The sequence below is a fragment of the Pocillopora verrucosa genome, chromosome 3 (genome assembly GCF_036669915.1).
Source record: "Pocillopora verrucosa isolate sample1 chromosome 3, ASM3666991v2, whole genome shotgun sequence".
Lineage (NCBI taxonomy): Eukaryota > Metazoa > Cnidaria > Anthozoa > Scleractinia > Pocilloporidae > Pocillopora > Pocillopora verrucosa.
Genome location: NC_089314.1, coordinates 11,595,510 through 11,623,163, shown reverse-complemented (window position 1 = coordinate 11,623,163; position 27,654 = coordinate 11,595,510). Strand labels below are relative to the sequence as shown.

At 37.8% G+C, this 27,654-nt stretch overlaps 1 protein-coding gene across 8 annotated transcripts; it reads left to right on the top strand.

Annotated features, from left to right (window-relative positions):
* On the top strand, nt 1-25,712 carry LOC131788638 (uncharacterized). 8 transcript variants are annotated; one of them, XM_066164092.1, is made up of 17 exons: nt 1-256; nt 833-887; nt 2,016-2,070; nt 4,058-4,115; nt 4,377-4,444; nt 6,686-7,390; nt 7,788-7,973; nt 8,738-9,268; nt 9,769-9,885; nt 10,044-10,115; nt 10,893-10,982; nt 15,359-15,427; nt 15,613-16,269; nt 17,415-17,600; nt 18,265-18,333; nt 18,914-21,294; nt 23,660-25,712. In XM_066164092.1, the coding sequence occupies exons 6-17, from the start codon at nt 6,715-6,717 to the stop codon at nt 24,059-24,061; spliced, it is 5,436 nt and encodes a 1,811-aa protein (XP_066020189.1). In that variant the 5' UTR covers nt 1-256; nt 833-887; nt 2,016-2,070; nt 4,058-4,115; nt 4,377-4,444; nt 6,686-6,714; the 3' UTR covers nt 24,062-25,712. The 8 variants fall into 8 exon arrangements, with proteins under 8 accessions (XP_066020189.1, XP_066020192.1, XP_066020193.1 ...); XM_066164095.1 differs by lacking the exon at nt 4,058-4,115 and having other exon boundaries at nt 4,380-4,444; XM_066164096.1 differs by lacking the exon at nt 1-256 and having other exon boundaries at nt 758-887; nt 4,380-4,444.
* Nucleotides 25,713-27,654: the final 1,942 nt, after the last annotated feature.

Sequence of the window (27,654 nt, the reverse complement as noted above, 5' to 3'; positions counted from 1 at the left end):
TAAAGGGCATAAAAACACGTAAATTGTGCATGATCGCGTGACTCTTGCGTTTTCCCCACAGCGTTATCTATTAGCGTTATGCAATCATTTCTGTTGATGTTTCAAAGAGCACGTGACTTGAAGGTGTGAAGGGTGGCTGGGTTTTGGAGTGTTGACGAACTTCTCGATCGTAGCTCAACCGGACAGTGCTTTGCTCTCCGGCGTGGAAGACATCTTGCTGACCAGTCACAAGACGGATCAGGATCTCGCGCAAACGGTAAGTTGACATCCAGAGGTTTTGTTGATCTTCAATCTTCTACTGATACATTTTCTGCCTGATAAATACTAGATGTGGTAAAATAAAGTCACTGTTGTCAAAGTTAATTGATTGCATTCACACTAACTTCAATAAACCGCTGCATGCGCAGAGACATTTTGAAGAACCTTGATGCAGTGGTGTCCCAATCTCACTTATCGATCACTGAAACTTGATACTGTAGGTAACTTTCAATTCAACCCACTTTGTAATAATAGTCCATTTTACAGTTGTGTGCTTGGTTGCCAAGCCTTTGAACAGGAATGAGGCTAAGGGTGACCTTGTTATGATACAAACTTTGCTGTTTTTCAAATGCAAATTACTTTGTTATCATGCTAACTAGATACTGGTCTCTATCACAACAAGGTCACCTTCAGCCTCACTCCAAATCAAAGGCTTGGCAACTAAGTACACAATTGTAAGATGGCCTATTGGCTTGCCATATTTAATAGGTGTATGAATAAACGATGGGTGGGTTTGAGAATGTTACTAAATTTTTGATTGTAGTTAAGACTCTCAGTGCTTTACAATTTTCAGCCTGGAAGACATCTTGCTGAACATTTACATGACGGATCAGGATCTCGGGCAAACGGTAAGTTAATTGACATCGTGAGATTTTGTTGGTCTTATTGCTACAGATATGAGTTGAGTGCAGTTGAATTCCAGAAAATATCACCGAACTTTCGCTTTATTAAAGCACGATTTAGGTCAAGCTTGTTACTTTAACGAGGAAAAACTACTTCTGTCTTTGTGCTTAATCGAGAAGAAGTCTTCGCTTTCCAGCAGCAAATTATATTGTATCCCCACATTAGGTTGTGTTAAAATTAAAAATATTTCACTGCAGCATACAGATTTGATAACAGAGCAAGTTAAGTTTGCTCGGTACTTAATCTTGAACATGTTTCGCTTTGAATCACCTCCTTAACGAAGACAATAGAATGGAAATATATAAACGAGATAGATTAGAGACAAAGTAGAATCAAGACTCTGATCATTATCATAGATCGTATCTTCAGAAATTAAGTTCTGTCCTTTGTATCTCTCGATTTTCATTTGGACCCTCGTTGATAAGTCGCAGAATGGCCCCGTTTTTTGATATTTTGCGAGCCACCTTTACCAATCGAAATGCAAATCTCCTATTCTCATCTGAGGAAATCGTAGGCTGGGTTGACTTATACTCTGTCTAAGATCATATTGCCAAAAACAGTTTCCCTGATCGAGTTTCAGTGCTGTAGTTAATTTGGTCTTCTTGTTTAAAGCTGTGGAATACACAAAACTCGCTCCCTTTTAAATTTAGGTGCAGAATGTCTTTTCGTTCAGAAGGAAATTTATTCCCTTAAATGTTCAACATTCATGGAAAGCAGGCACATTTAAGAATTAGATAACTATTACACTGATATGTTTTCTGCCTGATAAATGCTAGATGTGACCAGATGTGGTCACATAAAGTCACTGCTATAAACGTCAATTGGTGCTATTAATCAAGAAAAGATACACACTACATCGATAAGCCACCGCATGACATTTTGAAGAACCTTGATGCAATGATGTCCCTATCTCACATATCGATAAGTGAAACTCGATATGTAACTTTGAATGCAACCCACTTTTGTAATAATTGGCTTGCCGTAATGCGTGTATGAATAAACGGTGGGTGGGTTTTGGAATGTTATTAACTATTTGATCGTAACTGACACCCACGGTGCTTTACAATTTTCAGCTTAAACGATATCTTGCTGAACATTTACAAGACGGATTGGGACCTCGGGCAAACGGTAAGTTGACGTCCTGAGATTTTGTCGGTCTTCTTGGTACGCATTTCAGTTGAGTGTAGTTGAATTCCAGAAAATATCGCCGAACTTCCGCTTCATCAAAGCACGATTCAAGTCATGCTTGTTATTTCAATAATGAAAAACTACTTCTCTCTTTGTGCTCAGTTGAGAGGTAATGTTTTCGTTATCCACCACAAGCTGCAGCAAATAATTATATTTAATCCCCACAAGGTTGTGTTAAAATCAAAATATTTCAATGCAGCATGAAAATTTGTTAACATATAGGAAGGTCAATTTGCTTGGTAATTAAACTTGAACATGTTTCGCTTTGAATCACCTCCTTAACGAAGACAATAGAATGGAAATATATAAACGAGATAAATTAGAGACAAATTTGAATCAAGACTGACCCTTATCATCGATAATATCTTCAGAAATTAAGTTATGTACGTTAAATCTCTCGATGTTCATTTCGACCTTCATTGATAAGTCGCAGAATGGCCCCGTTCTTCGATATTTTTCAAGTCATGTTTACGAATCGAAATGCAAATCTCTGATTCTTGTCTGAGGAAATCGGGGGCTGAGTTGGCTTATACTCTGTCTAAGATCATTATTGCTAAAAACAGTTTTCCTGATCGAGTTTTTAGTGCTGTTGCTAATTTGATATACTTGTTGAAAGCTGTGGAATGTACAAAACCGCCTTCCATTTTAATTTAGGTGCAGAAGGTCTTTTTGTTTAGAAGGAAAAAAATATTCCCTTCAAAGTTCAACATTCATTTGTGGAAAGCAAGCACATTTAAGAATCAGATAGCTATTACACTGATATGTTTTCTGCCTGATAAATGCTAGATGTGACCAGATGAGGTGAACTTAAGTCACTGTTGTAAACGTTGATTGGTGCTGTTAATCAGATAAGGGTAAACAAGGGAAACTTGGCACTCAAGCTGATGGGTTTTTAACTGCAATCAGTAGTATTCTCTCTAATATTTCTTATACAAATACAGAAATGAGATATGTGCATGGAAAATTACTGTCTCAAGAAGTAGTTTAATTAGGATGTGTTCTGGCATCATTTGGAGGTGGGGTGAAGTGGGTTAATAGGCTTGCCAATTATTTCATACCTCTATCCCACCTAAAAGGCCAACACATACTTTCACATCAAGAGAATCAGTTTACATTGTCTTGTTTTACATTAAAACTATAACATTAAAGGTAAATGAAATAATTTTTAGTTTAAAGAAAGCACACTGATCTCTCCACACAACACACAACATGTCGACAGCTTGCTTTTAGATAGAGACTCACTTCAATAAACCACTGCATGTCCAGAGACATTTTGAAGAACCTTGATGCAAATTACATGCAAGGGGTGACACTTGTTTGAATATTAAGACTCCTTTCGACTTAACCTCCTGGAAGCAAGGGTTTTTAAAGCAACAGTTGGAGAAAAATTGATAGGTAGAAAGTCTTGAGCATATGGAAGAATTTGATGTATAATTTGTGGGAAAAATCACTCAAATTAAAACGACATATCGGCTCAAGGCATTTCTTGAGTCATTACTCTTAAAGTCTTAATTTGAACCCTAAAGTATCAGGCTTTGTGCATGCTATTAGTTTAATTTTTTTCTCTTCAAAGAATTTTTTTTTAATTTTCCCAATTTAAAGGGGATAAACTGTACACCAAAATTATGCAAAAAAAAAATATAGGTCACCATGCTTGTTTAAGACCTAAAGACTATTGTACCTCTTTGCCTGGTCCATGGATTGAAAAACAATACTGTGTTTTGCTTCACTTACTGCCCATGTTATAAACTCTTTTGCTTGAACAGGACAATAACAAAAAACTAGCACCAACCCAAGCTAATGAATAAAACCCATTTGTAAATTAAGTGAACTGAGAGTGAGGTTTCATTGTTCAGTAAACAGAATATTAATGCAAACCTTTTATTTCAGTTAAAATTAATTTCCAATATTACATAATTTATGAAAGGGGAAACTAAAACATACTACAAACAGCTTCATGAGGATCAGCCATCAAGTCTGAAAAGGTAAATTTCATGATAATGTAAATTTGCGAATATCACCTAAAGGTACAACTTGTACCAATTGCCTGGAAATAATAATGACTGATGTTAAAAGAAACCATACAAACACAGGTTACATGTAATTATTTTATGAACCTTGACATTTGAGGGAATATTTATGAAGATGCACAAATTTTGGTAAGCTGGTTTATAATGTAAAATGTTATGGATTATCAGGCATGTTTTCGGTGCTAAATGATGTGTTCATATAATTTTTATTTCCAGCAGACAACTGTCCAAAAAGGCAACAGGATCTGGGTTTCTGAACACAGGAATAACTTTTTGCAGCATGGGTGAGTTTTATGTCTTAAGATATGAACTGAGGTGAATAACTTCCCAATGTTGGTTATTTTATGATTGTGGATCTGTTTTGTTTTAAGTGGGTTAATTGCTCATACACGAATCCTTTACACCCTAACATTAGTCTCTGTATTCTCCATACTGTTCTCAGTACATTTCCTAAGGTGCAGATAAAGAGAATTTGTTCAATAATCAAGAGCCTCTTTAGCTGGTCATTATTTCCTTAACCCTTTACACCCTAACATCAGTCTGCAAGTTCTCCATACTGTTCTGTAAACATTTCCTATGGTACCTCCTCCTTCTTGGGCTAACTTACAAGAATCTTGATCTTATGAATCTTAAAGGAGTTACAAATCAATATACTTCTAGCTCTATTGTTAAAAGTGTTATATAGAATTATGAAAATAATTATAATGATTATAAAAGTAATAACAGATGCCAACCTCTGGAGATCTCAAATCTGGAAATTCTTTTTATTCAGATCAGCAGGGCCCCCCCCCCCCAAAAAAAAACTTATTTTTTATTTGGACCCCCTATCCCCCCCCCCGAGCAATTTTGCAGGAAAAACACAGATCTATCTGTAGGGACTTCAATTGGTTGAATACTCATCCAATCTGTATAGGGGTAACAAAGAAGAAACTTTCTTCTTTTTGTTTGCCACGGACAACACACATCATGCTAGAAAATAAAGCCAGAAACCGTAATACAAGCATAAGAAGTCAGATGATTTTGGAATTTTGGAACGTATGGAGCTTAAATCTTAGTTTTTTGTGGGCAACTGATCCAACTTTCTTTTATCCAGGATTTTTGGTTAGCTGTACGAGAGAGCTAAGGAGAGGAGAGTTGGCATGAATTATGTAATAATGATAATAACTCTTAAATCAAACACAAATATACGGTATTTGAAAGGGAGGCCTCTGAGGATATCTCTTTAAGAAGGGTTTCCTAACTAAATCAATTAATTGTTCAAAATCTACATGTATATACATTTTGACATTTCAAATTCTATTTACAAAAACAGCTTTCAGTTGAAGTAAAAACAAAAATCAAACAAAACTAAGCAGGGCATTAAATTTCATAGCAGGTAATTTAGTGTTAACAACGGGGTTGAAAACATAAATTAGCCATCGTAAAGGGTAAAAAAGCTGACGTTTCGAGCGTTAGCCCTTCGTCAATCGCTCTGACGAAGGGCTAACGCTCGAAACGTCAGCTTTTTTACCCTTTACAGTGGCTAATTTACATTTTCAACCCAGTTGTTAACACTTAATTACCTGCTATACTCTCCCACCGACGCAGCACCACAGTTTCTTTAGAAACTTACCCCTTTATTCGTTAAATTTCCTAATCTACTAGTGTTTGTTTGCCAGCACAGACCACATAGGCAATACTGATAACTCAATGAACACAGTCTTTGTTCCTCAGTCGACCATGAGGGTCTTGGTTGAAATCAAAACACAACAATGAGTTTTGGGTAGTGCGAATGTAGTTTTCCTCAGAGTGTTGGGACAAGATGTTCCAAATGAATCATTGTTCTCAAGAAGCACTGTTGGCTGGCATTTTTGCTGGTTACACACGTCTGAAGCATCCACTACACTCTGTGCCTAGATTAGACAAAGGAGTAAAACGCTTGTCAAAATGAAATTTTAGCCTCTGCCAAATAGTGTGTTTTTTTGTAGCTGCTGACTCAAATGTCTCCGGAGACCTCCGACCTAATTTTTTGTGAGAATACAAAGAATATAACTAAACAGTTGGAAATAATCTCTCAATGTTCTGAAAATTTGATTGGGGCAGCCATAACTTCAAATTGTACTTCATAATCTGGCCTCTCCAAAGTTACTCCAAAAGCCATTTTTCGTTTTAAATTAGGAACTGATTTTCTCTGGTTTCATCAACACCAGACCAGTAACTGCTTATAAACTTCACATTGTGGTTTTGCATGCTGCATGTAAAAAATTTTACCCACCTGAGGGGGAAATAATGGTTAGAATACTTGCTCTTTGAAATCTCAAACTGTGGTTTATAGTTAAATATTAATGAACACTTTGTATCGGTAGAGATAGAAATATGGAGCATACATGATGATAATGATGATGAAGTATTTATTGAAAAAATCAGACTTAGCAGTAGTCAGTCTTTACAGTCCAAATCATTAATAAAAGGGACAATTTAATATCTATGTTTACCTCTGATGTTTATCTTTAAATTAGTTCCTGATTTTGTTTGTTCATTTCTAGGAAAACTTTGAACACAGATCCAGTTTGTTATGATGGCAGGACCTAGTAATGACAAGTGCAGCAGCTCATTGGTTTGCAGTGAAGACCCTCCACCTCTGAGTATTACACTGAAGAAGACAAGAGATCTGCCTAGGAAGACGACAGATTGGAGCATAGACCATCTTCCAGTTGACATTCTGCTTTTGACTGTGGAGGATTGCGGGTTCTTGGCTTGTTATTATTACCTGAGAAATCCCTTTAAAAGCTATGAGAGATCCATTGGATTTGTGTACTTTGGAAAGATGGGTGAAGATGAAGATGAAGATGAAGGTGGGTCCGTGAAAGTTGCTATAGTGAGGTGTCCTAAAGAATCTTCGGATCCTGGAGGTTCTCTAACTGCCACTAAAAATGCTGTCACACTCCTGAAACCCAAGGCTACCTTTTTGGTTGGTTTTTGCTCCAGTTTGAATCCTAACAAAGCCCAGCTAGGAGATGTGGTGATATCTTCAAAGCTTACAACAGATTTTCACAAAACCCCAGTGAGTAGGGATGTTGGTAACCTTGTCAGAAGTGCAGCTGATGGATGGGAGGCACCATTAGAAAACCCAGAAGCACGAGAAGTCAAAGTACATAGTGATGGAGAGATTTTTAGTTGCTCTTATTCGAGTTATACTGAACAGTGTCAATCACACCCCGGGGCAATTGCAGTTGATATGGAAGGAAAAGGTGAGAATTACTCTAAGGGTTAATCTTGCTAGGTATCTGGTTGCTAGGTTCTTAAGCCATGTTCTTGTTGGAGGCAAGGTACTCTATACTTTTTGTTTGAGGAAACTCTTTCTTGAATTCCAAATTCTTACTCTTTGATATACTGTTTATGACCAAAAAGGTACCCTGCCTGACACATTCATACTCTCTAGGAAGAATGGTGCTAATTTACATACCTACAGAAAAACACAAAATCTCTTAAAGACTTCCAGTAGCAAAGGAAAAATCATAAAGAGTGATCTGCAGAAAAACGAAGCTTCTTTTGCTCAAATTAATTGTAACTATCTCCCTATGATATTATTGTTTAAATCCATTCCAATCATTATTGCTTTTTTTTTTTTTCATTTTTCTACCTCAGGCCTGTTTGCAGTAGCTCATGACATGAAGGTGGAGTGGATTGTTGTTGAAGGTGTTTGTGGTTTGGCACAGGGTGTTGCATCAACAAACAATTCATGGAAGACTTTTGCTTGTGTTATGGCAGCTTCTGTTGTTTCCAACATGTTGAGTAATTCTTTTGTGTTTAAAGACTGGCCCCATTACGGAGGTATGTGTACATTATTGTAACAGCTTCGGTTGTGTCTTCCAAGAGATCTTGTAACTTGCTTGTTTTCCTCGGTATAGAATATTGTTATCTGCTGATGAGAAAATGGAGACCAACAGTGGAATTAAATAATATGTATCAGAAAACTGAAAAACATACACATTCTTTGTTTTTCAATCGCTTTGCCATGAAAAAGAACTTTTAAAAGTCTGAGATATGAACAAATTCACTTTGGCAGCTTTAATACCCATTTTGAATTCACAAATAACATTCTAAAATTTGAGATTAGAAGGGGTTAATAAGAAATTACTCAAACATGTTGAGTAACTCTTTTGTGTTTGGAGACTGGCCTCGTTGCAGAGGTGCATGTACACTTTTGTAACAGCTTTGGTTAAGTCTTCCAAGAGATCTTGTAACTTGTACCAAGAAAAGTGGCGCAACATTGTTAACAACAGGCTTTGTTATACAAGAGAAAAGTGATCCTAACCCCAGCTAAATCTGTTGAGATCTTTCCATGTTTGAAACTGTAATTGTTTAGATCAATCAGAATTTTGATTCTACTATGGAATAAGATAAAGATGTAAAAGAAATTGAAACTGAAGAGCTCAATAGATATACTGTATGTGGTAATCTATTCATTGCTAACAAGCTTTCTTTTTGATTGGTGTTGCCTCAATATCATGTTCTTGCATTTCAATGGCTATATAGGTAACAGGTAAAAGAATTTTGTTATATTAGGATTAAATTTGACTGTTACAATTTGACAGATGGTGAATTGAAAATTAAGGTTGATGTGGATCACTTGAAACCTGAAGAGCAGAATAGGCAGACTGGCATGCTGGCAACAGAGTCTGACAGATACCAAGAGGTTCAGCAGCCTAGGGTATCTGCTACATCAGCTGCATCTGGAGATGTGTCTTGTCCTAAAACAGAAGATCTCCATGCTATTAAAGAGGAATTCTTTATATCAATTGTTAGAAAGTATTTCAACGCTACAGAGCTACAGTCCATTGAAGAGTTCGAAAAATTTTTGGTATATGCGATATTAATGAGATTTGCCATTATTGGTGTCTCTAGAGGAAGTTTGGTGATTACGGTGAAGTGTGAATCTCTAATGGACTTGGAGAAGTTGTGGGCAGATTATTTATCTGGTCATCTGGGTGAAATGGTTCAAAATTGTTTTGTAACTGAACAGATCTTGAAGGAACTGAACCTGGCTGAGCTGAGGCTGAAGACAACAATGGACATAGAAGAGTACAAAGCATGCAAAATGTTCTTTGAGAAAAATGCAGTTAGAGGTTGGTAGACAGAAAGTAACAAGACCTGGTCCTATCATGTAAAGGTTTTTGAATGAAACCCAACAGTCTTTCAACATGGAGTATGGTAGGGTACATGTTATGGAGGGATGAGTCCAGTTTTTTTATCAAGATTGATGGAACTTGTCTCATGAATAAACTCATGCTGACTACAGCATGTAAACCATGCCAATGCAAGAAGTAGTTTGTCTGCAAGACATTTCATTTGATGTTTTGTGTTTCTCAAACATCTCCCCCCAGTAACCTGTTATCTTTCCTACTAAGATATCTGGCTTGATGTTTTCCTTTCCATAGGGTTGTATTTGTCTTTCCTTAATATGTTAGATTACATACATCACTCAAAGATTAATTGACCAGATTTTTGTTGGAGAGGCTATAAAAGATAATTATTTCACCAGTTTCTGTGTGTTGGGTGTTTTCAAGAATAGTTTGAGGTGTGTTTATGGTTTAAAGTGTTTGTCATCTTGTAAATCTGATTTTAGGTGCTTTATTCTCAGAATTCCACCCCACAAGTTCAACCAGTGAAGGCCTGCAAAAAAAGGAGCAATGGGGAAAAAGTGATCAGGAGACAAAGATTATGGAGACAGCAAAATCAGAAGGTGAAAAGGAAATTAAAATATTTTATTAAGTTATTATGGGAAGTTGTTGTGAACAGTTATAACATTTATGTGATAAATCTTCAAAGAATTATCTTGGGAACAGAACGTTTGAAGAGAGGCTGTGAATGCTAATCTCTCTCTGCATTTTTTACCTTTAGATACTACACCCCACACTGTAGTACCCACCACTGGTCATGGAAGAGAACTAGAACAATCAAGGGGAAGGACAGGTGAACTTATTTTTCAAGTTAATGTAATTGAAACATGGTTCTTCATGTTGGTTGAGTTTTTCTTTTTGTTATTGGGAAATAAAAATCCACTTTTAAGTCCATTTAGTTGATTTTAACTGGTAACAAACCATGTTGAAATGAATGAAAGGATGTGGGGTTTACCATTTTCAGTTGTTTTTCTTGACTCATTTAATTCTAGCATGGGTTTCAGTTTGGTTTCAGTTCCCTCTCACATGCTCCAATATCAACTAAGGAAAACAACATGGCAAATCACTGACTTGTTGTTTTGATGTGTTGATATTGAAGAAGTGGAAGAATTCATGGGTGCATAAATTGGCCTGAAAAACTGTGGAGTGAAGCTGTTAGGAAAAGAAAGGAGAAATGAAAAAAGAACCTGAGTGTGGTTTTAGTCATCTTTTGAAATAGAAATTAATGTTATAAATACCAAGAATGCTTCTATCAGCAATTATGAAAAATGATACTGGTCAATGCAAATTCTTTCAAAGGTGTTTTTACTTCATTCTCTTCTATAGTTAAGGAGAGTGCTGAGTTTCCATGTGAAAATGAACATATAAATAAATACTTACTTGTAGACTGAAAACTTTTTTAGCTGTTCTCGACTTTTTTTTTCGGTTTTTAAGCTTCTTGGTTTAAAAAGGGCAATCTATAGTGCTCATGTACCTATCTTTAAATACAAGCTGGTATGCTTGTTTCTAATTATTTAAATAAAGAAAAGTCATCGAATGCTAATCTCTCTCTGTATTCCTTTGTTTTTAGACACGGTTCCTCTCCTTGTATCTCCCACGTCTGATCCTGAAGGAGAACTAGAACCAGGAGAGCTACGTATGGAACTTCCAAGAATGAAAGGTGAATAAAAGATACTGTTAAAGGCTAAAATATTTTAAAAATAAAACCTATATGTTGCCAACAATAGGTCATCATCAGGGTGATGATGACCAAGTGTCGAAAATGTTTGGTTTTTACTTATTTTAGCCATGTATATAGCTCAATGCCATTAAATGTTTTCGTATTTTTTCCAGTAATTAATTTCAAGAGAAATTATTCCCAATCTCAGATATCAACTTTTTTTTCTGTCGTTTAACTTTTATCAAAGAATGCTGTGAAGTGCTCTCAGCCGTTATTCAATAACTTACAGTAGCTCAGAGGTAGATGGCCAACGCACACGCAAAACCTTCGCACGTTTTTCGCGTTCTGCGCCAAAAAAAAAAGCGTGCTAAAGCGTGTGTCTTAAGATAGTTTTTGCTATTGTTATTCAACGCAGTCAGCTTGTTTTGTTCTGCATTGTTTCGGAAAACTAAGGTTTTCTGTCTCAAAATGCGGCCAGCGAAGCATCAAATCAATATGTGCATATCTCAATATCAAAAGGACGCTGCCGTTCATAAGGGCCGTGCACGGTTGCGCGAGCAGGGTGTATTAAAAACTGCAGTGCCAAGCATGCGGCTCAGCGATAAGACAGAAGAATGGGAGGTAGCCAAACCCCAGATAAAAATTGGCAAATTTTCCTCCAATTCCAATATTTGTTATTTCTACTTGAAATTAATTGCAAGTATTGGGAAAACTTTGAGTTTGAAATGTTTTCAAATTTTTGCTGGCAAACATTAAAAGTGTGCGTCACAACTAGCTGTGTCTACAGACTCTGGTTTAAACTGACTAGTTGACCTGTGAGTGCGATCGAACTATCTCAATTGTTTTGTAACTGTTAATAGTTATGTCTTTGATCGTGCAAATCACACCCGTTAGAAAATGAAAAGTGCACGAAGACAATTAGTCGTTTATCCCACACAGATAGCTTACCGTTGATAAAAAGAAGCTTCAGTGAGAGGATGATTACTGGGATACCTGTGGTAGCCCAGTCATAAAATGCCTTTGTTTTTTTGTCGTCTTTTTTTTTTTTTTTTTTTTGTTTTTTTCCTCCGCCACAAAATGGAAAAATTGCGCAATAGTACCCAGAGGTCATTGGGCCCTCAACACCATGACAACTAACTGTGATCCAATGAGGTGTTTACATGCTGATCACGCGTGCTCTCTTGATGATGATTGACGTTGTCATGCATGGACAGGGCCGGGTCACATGACGAACACGAGATTTTTGCCCATAAAACTATCTTGTCAGTCGTTTTGTATTTCAACGTAATTAGATTACGATCATCTGGAGCATTATGGGGCAGACGCTCAAAATACTTATAGACGCATACACAAGTCGTATTGTTCGCGGCCAATCCACACAAAAAGATGTTATTGAGCGGTAATTTTGGATCGGACAGAATCGTGAACGCTTGAAAGCCATGAAAGCATTGAATGCCCTGTATGTCTTGTATGCCAAGTATGCCAATGTCTTAGTTGAAAACGTAAACTCGTTGTAAAAAGCAAAATCTGAAATCTGAAACCAAACTGCATATACTCTATGCAATCTACTGAACAACACTACTACCGTGAGACTGAAGAACGAGATTCAAATGGATGCAAACTGCTAGTGAAGAAAGACGCCATGTTGGATTCACTTGATGCCAGGGAACGTAGCTACGATAACAGTGCGAATGGTATTAATTTCACGATAAAAAAAAATACGATAACAGTGCGAATGGTATTAATTTCACGATCAAAAAGGTGAATCTTATGTTTGTTTTCATTGTAGTTGTATGGATATTCTTTTTTAATAAATACATGATCCAAAATCCCGTGTTTTTTGTGTATAATGTTATTATGTCAAGTATTGTTTACGCAATTGTCTTGTCACAGGCGACCCAAGGTCACGTTTCGAGAAAGAGCCAACGATTAATTCACGAACGCGTCACGCGTTGTGTGACTCAGAGTAAGTTATTCTAGGAACCGTTGAAAATTTGAACACGTTATAAGGAATAGTATAGGGAACGAAATATGGTCGATTTACAACGATAAATATTTCGAAATATGGATATTTTTCTCGAAAAATCAATAAAACTTACTCATACCCTGTGTATCCGTTGTAGTTTTGGCGATTGTTGCCGTTTTAAGCTTGCTTTACCATCACCATTATTCACGTCATCTACTTTTATTACATTGGTAAAATCTGTATTGACATCACATCAACCAACTCGCGCGCAAAGTAAGAAGACTATGTTGAAGGCTTGAAATTATATTACGATCGATTTTCATCAAGAAATGGGCCAGGAATTTTCCACAATAGTGCAAATAATCGTGAAGGCTGATCGCGGAAAAGCGATTGCGTGACGCTCGGTATGCTGTAAGATGACATGTTATTATATACCAGACGTGAAAACTCTTCAGATTCTCAGTCTGCATTTTTTACCCACTCTGCAGTCTATATTTTGTATCCGGTCTGCAGTCTGCTGTCTACATTTTGTACTAACAGGTATCCGTGGCACAAATACAGTTTATTTTTGGTTACATTTATTCGCACAACACACATAATCTACCACAAAATACCTGTGTGTGAGGTAATTCGACATTTTCATTCTTTCCCGCGTTAATAATCTTCTTTCCTTTTGTAAGAATGTAGACCACTTACAATGTTTCAAGTAATCCACCCACCCTAGAAAAAATAACTCTTGCATGCATAGCATGCCTATGTTTTGAGACAGGTGTATGCCCTTGGCCAGACTTGAGCTCAATATTTCAGTATACTAGTCCGACACGCGTAGTATCACTACACTTGATTCCACGGATCCAGTACCTTCCAGGTATCCCAGTTACCCTGCTCACAGGGTCTAGTTTATCTTGTGATGAAAATCAAACAGTTCCAAAGGGATGGACCGTGAAGCCTGAGGTTCCTTGTTAAAAGAGAATAAATATTTCATTTTTGCATGCTCAAATCCATCTGAAGTTATAGAGGTGAGCGCGCAAAACCGAAATAGATTCTCTGCGGAGTAAACTGCCAATTGGTTTTCCATATCAGTTCATGAAAAGTTGATTTTCGCGCACAGATAGCTTACCGATTAAAGAAAGAAACTTAAGCTCTACGGGTATGAATCTTGTTATGAAAATCCATCTTACCGGATGGTTGGACACAGAGGCCTGACGTTCCCTGTTACAAAATAATGTTATTTTTTCATGTTCAATTCCATCCTTGGTTATAAAAGTGACACGTACAAAACCGAAATTCATTCTCTTGAGTTGGAACACTCGAATCTTCTGAGTAAATGCTGATTCGCTCTCCGGCATATCTCCCTCTCATTAATTCTCCCTTAGGGTTAGGGTTAGGGTTAGAAACAAGGTCTTTAATGCCTCGAGGCTCTCTACAGAAAACAGTCATTTTCGATTGCATTTATCATCAGTAGTAAGACCAAAAAATATTTTTGTGTGTTGACTTTTTACAAGGCGACTTGACTTGCATATAGAGAGAAGTGGTTTAAATGAGTCACTGCAATAAGGATAACTTTAATTGTTTTTAAACTTACGAACCTTTGGCTTAATGCGCTCATCGAGGGTCAAGTATACCCTTGGGTACGCCGATGGAGATTGATCTAACTGGTGCATATTTACACTACCCACTCCCCCTATGCAGAAAAAATTGTCACTCCCATTATTTTCCCGATGAGTTACGAGCTTTTCCGCCTCCCTTCGGCCAAAGTCCCTCAGTACTACCAATTACAGAAGGGCTTTTATTTGATGCTTAACGGAAAAGTTGAGGCAGAAAAATAGACCATTTCTTGATACGCTTGCTTGTTGTCCTTTGTAGAGAGTATCGTTGTCTGCTGATGAGAACATGGAGAGCAACAGCGGAGTTAAATAAATATCAGAAAACTGAAAAACATAAGCATTCTTTGTCTTTCAATCGCATTGCTGTAAAAAAGAACTTTCAAAAAGTCTGAGATATGAGCAAATTCACTTTGGTAGCTTTAATTCCAATTTTGTAGTCATGGATAAGGTTCTAAAATTCCAGATTAGGGAGAGTTTATCCCTTGCCCTCCTAATTATTGTTTTCGTGTCCAGACTCTTGTGCGTAGTAAGATGAACCCAAATTTTCTTTGTTTACCTTTCTACGAAATACCTAACTGCTACTGAGCGGGTTAAAACCTTGTTGAGATCTAAATCTTAGCTTTTATTCCGTTCTAATGAATTTCAATTCTTGAAGTCCATCAATTTTCTGTTGTCTCTTTTAGAGACGAGATTTTGATCTTCAATCAGCACTTATTTCTACTCCTGCTTGTTACCCATTTCACAAATTTAGTAAGATGTGTTTTAATGCTCATTACAGTTTGACTTTCCTTTCCCTTTTGCAGACATTTCAGCTGAAGAGGAGAGTTGTAAAAGTGATGATCCTTCAGAAAATAAACGTAGAAGGCTTGCAGGTATTATAATTGTCAAATGAAGAAATTTCATAGTAAGCTTTCGTTTTAATAACTTATACTACACTTAAAGTGGTGGAGTGTCCGAGCGCGGAATCTGGATGTGTTAGGTTCTATTCCTGGTGAGGACTCAAAATTGTTCACTTCCAGGAAAACTTTGAACACAGATCCAATTTTTATGATGGCAGGACCTAGTGATGACAAGTGCAGCAGGTCAGTGGTTTGCAGTGATGACCCTCCACCTCTGAGTATTACACTGAAGAAGACAAGAGATCTGCCAAAGAAGATGAAACTTTGGGGCAAGGACTATCCTGCAGTTGATATTCTGCTCTTGACTGTGGAGGATTGCGAGTTCTTGGCTTGTTTTCATTACCTGAGAGATTCCTTTAAAAGCTATGAGAGATCCATTGGATTTGTGTATTTTGGAAAGATGGGTGAAGAGAAAGGTGGGTCACTGAAAGTTGCCCTAGTGAGGTGTTCTAAAGAATCTTCAGATCCTGGAGGTTCTCAAACTGCAGCTAAAAGTGCTGTCACACTCCTGAGACCCAAGGCTACCTTTTTGGTTGGTTTCTGCCACAGTTTGAATCCTAACAAAGCCCAGCTAGGAGATGTGGTGATATCCTCAAAGCTTACAACAGATTTCCACAAAACCCCAGTGAGTAGGGATGTTGGTAACCTTGTTAGAAGTGCAGCTGATGGATGGGGGGCACCATTGGAAAATCCAGAAGCACAAGAAGTCAAAGTACATTGTGATGGAGAGATTTTGAGTTGCTCTGATCTGATTGGTGCTGAACAGCAATGTCAATCACACCCTGGGGCAATTGCAGTTGATATGGAAGGAAAAGGTGAGAATTACTCTCATGGTTACTCTTGCTTGGCATCTGTGATCACTGTGCTGAAAACTGTTTTGCCATAACAAGAACTACATGTATTTCTCATGTTCAGTGTGACTTCATGTTACCAGGATCACTCACACAGAGCTGACCAAACCCAATTACACAAAACGGTCAATTAACTCTATTTAAACTCTTTTTCATGTGTTTGCTTTGGGCCTAAGCACTGATTGGCACAAGTGAATTTAGATGGCATCATTGTTCATTTCTTTATAATATAACTTTTTTTATCTCATCTCAGTTACCCAGTAACCAAAGTAATACCATAAAGATGATTATTCCCAGTCACTTACAAAGGCGCACTGCAATCAAGAAATAAATTACGAGTAGTCCCAGAGGTTTTCAAACATAATGTGTATTACATTCAACCCCCAAATTGATGTTCTCAATCTTTGCCACGGAGCCACAGGACTAGAGGGGAGCGTCTGGTCACCACTCTGTAAGGCCAGGTTCCTGAAGGAGGAGAGAAAGTTAGGAATTCTTTTGGTATGGGGAGTGATCACCACAAGTGTACAATAATAATGATTTTTGCAGCATACCCTCCACTTTGATGTTCTTAAGCTTTACCTCTGAACTACAGGAGGCTGGTTGCTAAACTATTAAACTAGGAGGAGGGTAAGAACTTAACTATTTTTGTAGGGGAAGTGGTTGGCAAAGGTGTACAATGGTAATCTTTACTGATTATACTGTGTCCTCCAGCTTGTCATATCTTCAAGCCTCATCTTTTGAACTGTTCAAAGCTCCTGGTTGCTAGACTATTAAGCCAGGTTCTTGTTAGAGGCGAGGTACTCAATACTTTTTTTCGAGGAAACTCTTTCCTGAATTCCAAATCCTTACCCTCTGATATACCGCTTCTGACTAAAAAGGTACTCCGCCCAATTCATTATACTCTTAATGAAGAGTGGTGCTAATTTATATACCTGCAGAAAAACACATCTCTTAAAGACTTCCAGTAGCAAAGGAAAAACAAAAAGGGTGATCTGCAGAAAAACGAAGCCTCTTTTACTCAAATCAATCGTAACGATTTCCCTATAATATCATTGTTTAAATCCATTCCGATTTTTATTGCTTTTTTTAAATTCATTTTTCTACCTCAGGCCTGTTTGCAGCAGCTCATGACATGAAGATGGAGTGGCTTTTCGTTAAAGGTGTTTGTGGTTTTGTGCATGGCGTTGCATCTACAAACGATTCGTGGAAGACTTTTGCTTGTGTTATGGCAGCTTCTGTTGTATCCAACATACTGAGGAACTCTTTTGTGTTTGGAGACTGGCCTCATTACGGAGGTACGTGTACACATTTGTAACAGCTTTGGTTGTGTCTTCCAAGAGGTCTTCTAACTTGCTTTTTTTCCTCGGTATAGAATATCGTTATCTGCTGATGAGAACATGAAGGCCAACAGTGGAATTAAATTTACATCAGAAAACTGATAAACATAGGCATTCTTTGTTTTTCAATCACACTGCTGTTAAAAAAAACTGAGACATGTACAAATTCGCTTAAGTAGTTCTAATTTCAATTTTTAGGTCATGGATAATGTTCTGCGTTGCCTTTGTATTTCATTAGTCTTAAATTAAATCCTTTATCTTTCGTCTTTGATCATAGGTATTACAAATCGTTTATTAAACACGCTTATCAACTACTCTCCAGACTCTTGCGCAGTATATAAGATGACCCCAAATTTTCTTTATTTACCTTTCTGCGAAATACCTCACTGTTACTGACCAGTTTAAAACATTGATGAGATCTAAATCGTAGCTTTTATTCCCTCCCAATGAATTTCAATTCCTCAAGTCAGGTAAATTTCCTTTTCTCTTTAATTCCGTGTGCGGGCTCACACGAGATTTTCATCTTCAATCAGCACTTGTTTCGACTCCTGCTTGTTACCCATTTCACAAATTTAGTGAAGTGTATTTCTCATAATAGTATAAATTTCTTTTATTTTTGCAGACAATTCGACGGGAGAGGAGAGTTGTAAAAGTGATGATCCTCCAGAAAATAAACGAAGAAGGCTTGCAGGTATTATAATTATCAAGTGAAGAAATTTCATACCAAGTTTTCGTTTTAATAACTTATATTATACTTATAGCGGTAGAGTGTCCGATCGCAGAATCTGAAGGTGTTAGGTTTTATTCCTGGTGAAGACTCAAAATTTTTCCTTTGTCTCACGCTCGTGACAAGACAGTAACACTTCTTTCCTTTCCCTTTTCTTATACCAATTTGTCATTCTTGTTCAAGAAAAAGTACTGCGCAAAATTTTATGAAATATAAATTCATGAAGTTTTTTGTTTTTACTTTGGCCGCTTCCTTTCCCAACGTTATTGATCCATGATAAAATAAATGCTGGAAATTTAATCTTCCCTCCAATTTCAAAAGAGCTACCGACAAAGGGAAAAATAAAGGAACAGAGTGTGGGTGGGTTTTTTTGCCGGGATTGGGGGGGGGGGGGGGAAAGGGGGCAGTGGCAGGGGTTAATTATCTTAATCCTTTCATGCCGAGAAAGCTGTACTTGAGTTCGTGTGATGTTAGAAACTTGGCATCGTGTGCATAGTTATTCCTTCAATAAAAGTTCAATTCCTTTTTTTTTAATTTTTCTTAGAACTGTTGAATGTTGAGATGTGTCAAGAGCAGCTTAAGTCTTATTACAACACCTTTAGCAAGGTGAAAATCATTCCATGGGACGACAGCTCTTCCATTCAGATTGATGAGATCTACACACCTTTGTCTTGGGTCAGAGATCACAGGAAGCCCAGCGGAGTGACACAAGAGGAACTTGAAGACTACACCGACATGTTCAAGGAAAAACCAACACGAATGCTTGTTTATGGTCGGCCAGGAATTGGCAAGAGTACGTTTTGTAAGAAGGCTGCATATGATTGGTCGAAAGCCTTAAGAGAAATCCTAATGAACTTTTGCATTTTGCTTCTGATTAAGTTGAGAGATGTGTGTGACGTGGGAAACATCCGCGACGTTTTACGTGCGTCTAAATTGCTGGCCAGTGATGGTCCGATCTCAGTTGATAGTCTCTATGATTACATAACTAACAATCAAGATAAAGTGCTTCTTATTTTGGATGGCTACGATGAGTACAGCTTTGCAGAAGAACACTCACCCATCCTTGAAATTTGGAAGGGTGAGCAACTAAGAGATTGTCACGTTATTGTCACCACGCTTCAACTTAAATGTGACGAGTTAAGAGGCCCCAGTCACGTTCAGTTAGAAATTCAAGGTTTCAAAAGCTGGGAACGAAAAGAAACCTTTGCGAGAAAATTTATGGCAGGTGAAGAAGATCTTGACGAGTTCATGGGGTACCTGAGAGAAAAAGATCTCGGTGACATGGCAGAAATACCTCTCCTCCTACTGATGCTGTGTAGTTTGTGGAAAGAGAAACGTCACGAAGGACTGCCAAAATCACGGGCCGACATATTCACACAATTCATTCAAACCATGCTGGATCACAAAGGTGGAAGTCACCAGTCTATGCCATTTCAGAACGTGACCTCCACAGAAGCTAAAGAAGACCTTAGTAATCTTGGAAAGGCTGCCTTTGAAGCACTTCTGCAAGACGGTTACGTACGCTGCAGCGAACTCCCCGACAATATTTCAAGAAGTTTTCAAAAATTAAGAGAAGTTGGGCTTTTCCAGATTGTCAATCTTACGAGTCTCAATCCTGAGAAAGGGGCCTATTTCATTCATAAATCCCTACAGGAGTTCCTTGCCGCCTGGCACATTAAGGAGGAAGTGTTGTCGATTAAAGGAGAAAGTACGCCTAGCCTTTCCAAAGTTGAATCATTTGAAAAGATCATGAAGATGGATGAAGTTCTGAAATTTGCCTGTGAGCTGTCAACAGAAGCCGCGTGCGCAGTTTTCCATCATGTGGGGTCTGTTGGAAGAAAGGAATCTGTGTCGGTATGTGATTTCATTGAGCTGCTTCTGGAGGATGATGAAGAACTGCCTTCAAATGAAGAACTTTATCTTGAGCTTATCTCGCATAGCTACTTTTGTTGTTCGGCCGAGAAGAGGCGGGATCTCTGCTCAGCATATCTCTCTTGTACCGAAGGTCTTTTTTTGGATCTTGATTCTAACAAGTTGAACATTACTGCAAATGAACATTTGCTGAAATCTGGCATGATACCCAACTTTATTTTTTTTCGTCCCTATTTTTTAGATGATTATTCAGAGAAAAGCTATCGAGACTTGATCACTGTAGCGGAGGACACAGATGCAGTATTTTTGAGCTGTTCGGGTGAAAAGAAAGCCGCAGATTTACTGAAGAAGTTCCCGTGTCGTTCTTTGAGCGAGTTCTTTTTTAAGAGAGAGAGAAAAATCGTCGTTTATGTTTATCAAATACGCAAATATATAGATGATATCACTTTTCCGACTGAAATGCTGCGAGAGCTCATTTCGCCAACAGCAGAGTCTACTCAGGTGACGCGTCTTGTTGATCCGTTGAATGAACACGACAGCGAAACAGCTTCGAGTTTGACTCAGAACACTGATAGCATCACTGGTCCTACTCCTCAGAGCCTTTCCTGTGTGAAGCGGATTTCTATTTACGGAACAGAAAGGCAAGACATAAAGATGCTGGCTGATTTCTTACCACTTTTCACTGCTCTGCGATGGATACTTATTTTTGGTAAACCCCCTGAAATCATTGATGCTCAGTTGACAGAGACCCTGGTGTCTCGTATCATCTTCACTGACAGACTTGGCACATTAGTACTTGTTAATATCAATTTAACAGCCAAACCTGCCGCAGTCATCGCCAGATCTCTGCACCAGGCTCCTGGCCTGCAATGGCTCGACTTGTCAGAGAACCCTCTTGGTGAAGGAGTAAGTGTTCTTATTCAACATCTCAGTCGTGTTCCTCACCTGGAGAGGCTGAGGCTTTCTGATGTTAAAATGACAAAGCAACAAGTGAATGAATTGAGTACAGCTGTGCGTCAGAGTAAGATCTCCTGGTTGAACACACAATACCACGTAAGTTTTGTGATCTTAGTTTGCACAAATGTAGTCATAATTCTTATAGATTCTGTTCAATTTCCTGTGGTGTTGTTTTAAGAATTTTTACGCCCTTGGTTCGCGGAGCAATTGCGATGTAGCTATCTCCAAGCCACAAGAGACACTTGCGCATTTCCGAAAAACACGTGTGCGGGTAACAGTCAAAGTTGAACTGAAATGGAGCATCTTCTTTGGATTCCTTAAGAATCCCCAGTCCCAAAAAAAAAAAAAGAAAAAGCCCACTCCATTATCCGCATTGCTGGACAAAGGGTAATTCACAGCTCAATTTCGTTCCGTTTTAATCATACTTTCATAACATTCTTTTGTATTTTGTCGCAACAAGCCGACTCGCAAACGGTTCGTAAGAGAGGAAATCCAAAGCGAAGCAAATATTGTGGCTTTTTAATGATTTTAACGATTTCAATTAAAAAGTTTTACATTCCGAATTATTGAAAAGGCTTACATGCATGAGAACGTTAAACAGTCACTCTTTGTCGCTACCATTTAATCTGTTAAATTTGGAAGCAAAGAAAGTCATTTTTTTCAGTGAAGATGAGAGCCCATTTAAGTATGTTTGTTTACGTTTGAAGAAGGGAGCCCATTTAAGTATGTTTGTTTACGTTTGAAGAAGGGTGAATTCTGAAGCGTGTAGTCTATTTTTGAGTGTCTTAAGCAATATTATTTTGAGTGTCTACAGTGGAAACACAGAAACAGGATACACTTCATTCCTAATTTCATCCCGTTAACCTCGATAAATCTATTCCTTTTATAATTAGGACCAGAGAAAAAAGTAGAAAATAAAGTAAAACGAAAATAAATGCGTTACCACTCTGTGCGCTTGAATGTGAGGACGGCCGCGTGTTTTCAGATATTAATGACAGAAAGTTAATGTCAGTGTTTGGAAGAGATCAAGGAGCTACTTTCTAAACTTGTCTTAAAATTTAGGAAATCTGCTAGGACTGGTTTTCGACTTTTGTTTATTCGTTTAGCTATTTTTTTCCTTCGGAAAATGGTCTTGATTTCCGTAAGGGCAACAGAATTGAGGGAGTAAACAATTGCTTGTACTTACCATGAACTAAGCATCTGTCTGTAAGAAATGATTTGAGACCCTAGTTTTTTCACTTTGTCTTATTTACAGCTCTTAGGAGTTGTTAAACAATGTCATACTTTAAAGCTGAAGCTTCTCTCTGATGGCGGAAAAGCTAAACTTCAAAAGAAATGTGGTGTGTTTCTGGACGCTCTGAGAAAAAAATTTTAATACCTGAGTATTTTTCTTAGAAAGAGCTTCTGGAATAGTATTTGGGAGTTTTGTAGAAGGAAGGTTAGCATAAATCTGTAAATTTTATTTGATTGATTAACTCAGTAATTTAGTATATAATTTAGGTTTTAAAAAAAGTGCTGTAAAGGCACCGCAGAATTTTTTCCCTTAAACTTCCTTTTACACAGATTTTCCTTTTCTCCCTCTGGTCCTAACCAGAAGTTACCAGGAACATTGCCGATTAGGAAAGAAATGACCAAGGGCTTCCACTTGAAAAGTAGTAGAGAAAGAATGCTACCACTGTAAGAGAGATACTGGTTCAAATTTGGCAGGCAGAGATTCTCAAATGTCAATGGTTTGCAGTTACTTTGATCAAACATGTTTTTATCCTACTCTATCCAAAGAATTTCTTGTTAATCATCTTGTGTAAAAATAATAATGAAGGTTACATCTGTCTGAATCAAACTTGCCCTAACTAGTGATATGTCTTTACATTTTTTATATTAACTTGCTAAGCAGACTGCTAAGCTGATGAGCTGCTGAACTACAAAAATATTGCAGCATTTGAAATGCTCACCAATAATGTCCACTTTTGCAGTTTCCTAAGTTTGAAAATGAGTAGTAGCTGTGGATGAGCTACTAAGTAAATATTCATAACCTTTAACGAGGAGACATCAGCAGTTCCTTGTTCTCACATGAGCTACTGAGCCTTTTCCTTAAAAGGTTACCTTTAGTTGTATTCACTGCATGGGCTTGTCAGGTCAAGTACCTATAAGACTCTAGGAGAGGTGGTCACTTTGATGTTATGTATATTTTTTGAACACTTCAGCTTATTTCTCTAATAAAATATTCAGTATGGGCCCCACCATGGATGTAATAGGAATATATCTAAATTTTGGTGAGCCTTGTGATGTTTGCTTACAAGGAACGTTCCTTAATATAAAAGTTGTTTTAATTTGACTCAGTCAAACATACTCATGGCATAATTTCTCTTCATATAAAAAGTAACCAGGGTAAACAAGTTGGAGTACAGGTGTATGTTGTTTGACAAGATAATGTTGATTGTTGGTTTGTGATTTATGACAGGATAAGGAAGGGAATGTCAAACCTGAAGAAGAATGGCCAGCAGATGAGTACTGGAGTGGTTATTGGTGGGAATCAGAAGAAAAGTCAGATCCTGGGTCAGTTACTGACTCAGGTGACGAGGACGAGCCTGGGTCAGGTAACTCCTCAGGTGACGAGGAGGATCCTGGGTCAGTTACTGACTCAAGTGACCAGGAGGACCCTGGGTTAGTTACGGACTCAGGTGACGAGAACGAGCCCGGGTCAGGTAACTCCTCAGGTGACGAGGAGGATCTTGGGTCAGTTACTAACTCAAGTGACCAGGAGGACCCTGGGTTAGTTACGGACTCAGGTGACAAAGAGGATCCTGGGTCAGTTACCGACTCAGGTGACAAGGAGGAGCCTGGGTCCAGCCTGGAAACGTAACTGATTAGGACTGACTCAGTAGACTGCCTGAAACTAAGGAAACTTACCATTGGTCAGAACTGTCAGGCCAGACCAGTCCATCCATTGATAGAATTCCTTCAGATCTGCTCAGTTAGAGAAGTCAATACCTAAGTTGTAGTCATTGTGTTGAACAAAATTTGAAAACAAGTTTAGGAAACCTGATTAAACAAAGCACATTTCAAGATGATTGTTTGGTTTGGTTGGTTTGGTTGGTTTCTGACCAATGGTAGGAGACTTCAGTGTTGTGATCAAATGAACAAACAATCAACTGTTGGACAAAAGATAAGGAAATATATTTTTAGAGTCATTTAACTTAGGTAAATTGGTACCCTCACCAACATGGTAACTCCCTTCCACAACATCGCTTAGAACATGTGGGATGTTCATCTGGAGTCAGAGTGCATCCTTGAAATAGATTGTTGGATTTGGATATATTTTAGGTTATTTTTCGATGTCCAAAAATGTTGGTTGTAGTTTTGATTTACAGCTTTGGGCTTCAAAATTTGGTTTCCATGTTACTGAGTTAGAGACTGAGGTATTTTTTGTCATTTTTTAGTTTAGTTGGCTAACGGTTATGTGCTGCCTTGGCAATTAATTAGTTCATTAGGCTGACTGTCATTTCTTTTGATATAAATGTAAGAAGTCCTCAATGCAGCCATTCTTCAGAAAATCATAGATACCAGTATTTCAATATGGCAAAGAGCAAAACCATAACTACAGGTTGTAGTCTTTACTAAAAGGAAAAAAAACAATGTGAATATCAATTTCGTGATTAAGGATCAATATTTTTCTTATTTTCATAGCATTCAAGATGCTGTGAATGAATTTAGCTGTTTGTTAATTGGGGATGGGCTTCTGCCTGCCTAATTTTCTAAACATACCATTTGAGATTAATGTAAATATAACACTGTGGTTGACATTCGGTCATCAGAGCTTTCAAAAGTCAGTTGAGTTTGATGGAAGAAGGGAGACTGTTTGACAAGTATATCACTAACTCTGAATTATAAAATAATTTAATACAGTATTGTATTGGTTGTACTCTCAAAATTGTCAAGTGAGTACCAGTTAAGTCATGGTTATATTATATCTTTCTTATTTGAGAAGCTAGAATTGTTCCTTAGGTGACATGTTCCATTGTGGCTGTACATTGCACATTGTAAGACACTGACTCTATCTCCTGATTTTTATATATTAATCCTTTTAAGGCTGATTTCTCAGTGATAAGTTCTGTTTTTAAGTGCTCCGTTTTGCAATTGTAAACTAATTTATATCAAATTGGATAAAAGGGAACACTTTTGAGTCCTGAGATGTTAGCGAAGGTCATCACGACGAACCAATCGGACCATTATGTTTTATCACAAGCGTCCCAAGCTCACTTGTATCGAGAAAAAGCAAACGATTGATTCATGAAAGCGTCACGCGTTCTGTGACACGGTGTTAAGTTATGGAAGGAACCGTTATAAGGAAAAGTATGGGGAAAGAAACATGGTCGATTTGCTACTATAAATATTTCGAAGTATGAACATTTCACAAGTAAAATCATTAGAACTTACTCACATCTTGTGTGTCCGTCGTGGTTTCCGGTGTTCTCTACCGTTTTAAGCTTGTTTTGCCGTCACTGTTATTCCTGTTACCCATATACCGAGTCACACAACGTGTGACGCCTTCATGAGTTAATTGTTTGCTTTTTCTCGAAACGTGAGCTTGGGACGCCTTTGATTTTATCCACACTGTAGTCACTGGCTGTTTCAGGCCTGCTCTGTTTGTGCAACTGCTCACGTGAAGTCTCGTGCTGCAATCCATCAAGTAGAAGAGGATAACGGGATTTATGGGATGGCATTGAAAGTTACCCACTTCACCCCCACCCCCCCCCCCAACTCACCTCGAGGTTTCTATTTCTCATATATCTCCTAATAGTATCTCAAGATTTCCAATTTCCTGTCCTTCCTTCCTTCTCGAATTCTAACCTCCTAATGGTTTTCTGTTAGAAAAGCCTCGGTCAAATTCATCAATTTGCAAACTATAGTGGAAGGGGGACCGTAGGATATTTTTGTAATCTCCAAAATCCGCCATTTTTTAATTTTTGAATTGTGATGTAATGGAAAACTGTTTTAAGAATCATGATTGAAATGTATTCCATGAAACGAGAAGGAGAAGAAACATACAGTGAAGGAAGTAAATTGTGTACTTGTACTGAAATGAAGAGAATGCTGTGATCTGGTCAACGGCACATGAACGGTGTATCAGACCGATTACAAATTGACAAAACATCCCGTACAGCCTGTCAAAAAAATAAAACTGAGGAACTGGCTGATATTTACTGTATGCCACGTCCTTGAAAGATTCCGAAATTTCAGCTCTTACGGACAATTTCCTAGCAATGTTAAGACGAGAGGGTCTATCAGTTTTTTCTTAATGACTGTCTATATCTATTACTTCCTGGTTGCGATGTTGCGTTATTGTTGAAGGAAAGCAACCAAGTACCGTGTTTCCTTGAATAAGCGCCCGCGCTCCTATCATGTAACTCAAGCTCCTCAATTTTCTCTTTCCTCACTTTCTTGATTAATAGACATACAAGGAAAATCTGTTTCTATTACCACTTTATTTACAACTTTTTGGCCTTCAACCAATGCGAAATCAATACAGGTTGATAGTTTAATAACTGGCCCCCTCGATTAATCGCCCTCCTTCCAATAAGCGCCTCTCCTTTTAGCCGAAATTTGAAATGAGCGCGGAAATAAGGTATTTAATCGGGTAGTAGAGGACAATCCTTCACCAGATGCTCTTATTGCCACATTAGCAATAAAAGCTCGTATACAAGGAAAACATTGTTTATTATTTCCTTACGGAGGTAGGCAACCCTCTCATTTTAACTGCATGCTATCGATGGACTGAGATGTTAACAGAATGACAAACCTAGTGGAAATAGTTTCCCAACACTTGGTGGAAGATCAAATTTGAAAACGATAGAGCTGCACTTTAATTGAAAACTAAAACTTGACAATCGGCCAAACAATTTGTCAACCAAAACCATACATGAAAACGGATGGAAATGTGCGGCGCTCCATCGAAATGTATCAAAAAGGTTTTAGGAATGTTATCAAGAGGAAATGCGATTTTTATTAATTTGAAAATCGAAGGTGACTGACCATACGAAAGTTGTATCATGAATTTATAATAAATAATATTTAGGGCAAGGTTTTCTATACTTTTGCTTTTGAACTCTTAGCTTTGCAATGGCTATATTTAGTTTTTTTCACTCGACTCACATTTATAGAAGTTACTTAAGTAAGGATTGGCAAAACTTTACATTTGCATTTTCCCTCGGATTTATCATTACGTATGAAAAACTTAGTCTGTAATCAAGTACACTTTCAAGAAGCGGTAACTTTCAGGAAGTCATTTTTTACCCCGAAGTGGATCGCGTGACTTGCGAAAACCCAAGTCACGCAAACATTGCCTCTTCCCAGATTCCTCGGAAATATCACAATGAGTATTGGAAGGACATGATTTGATAAGCACATTCCAGAACACACACGCGGAAAAGCTCTAATTGCCGTGCTTGTTCAGAC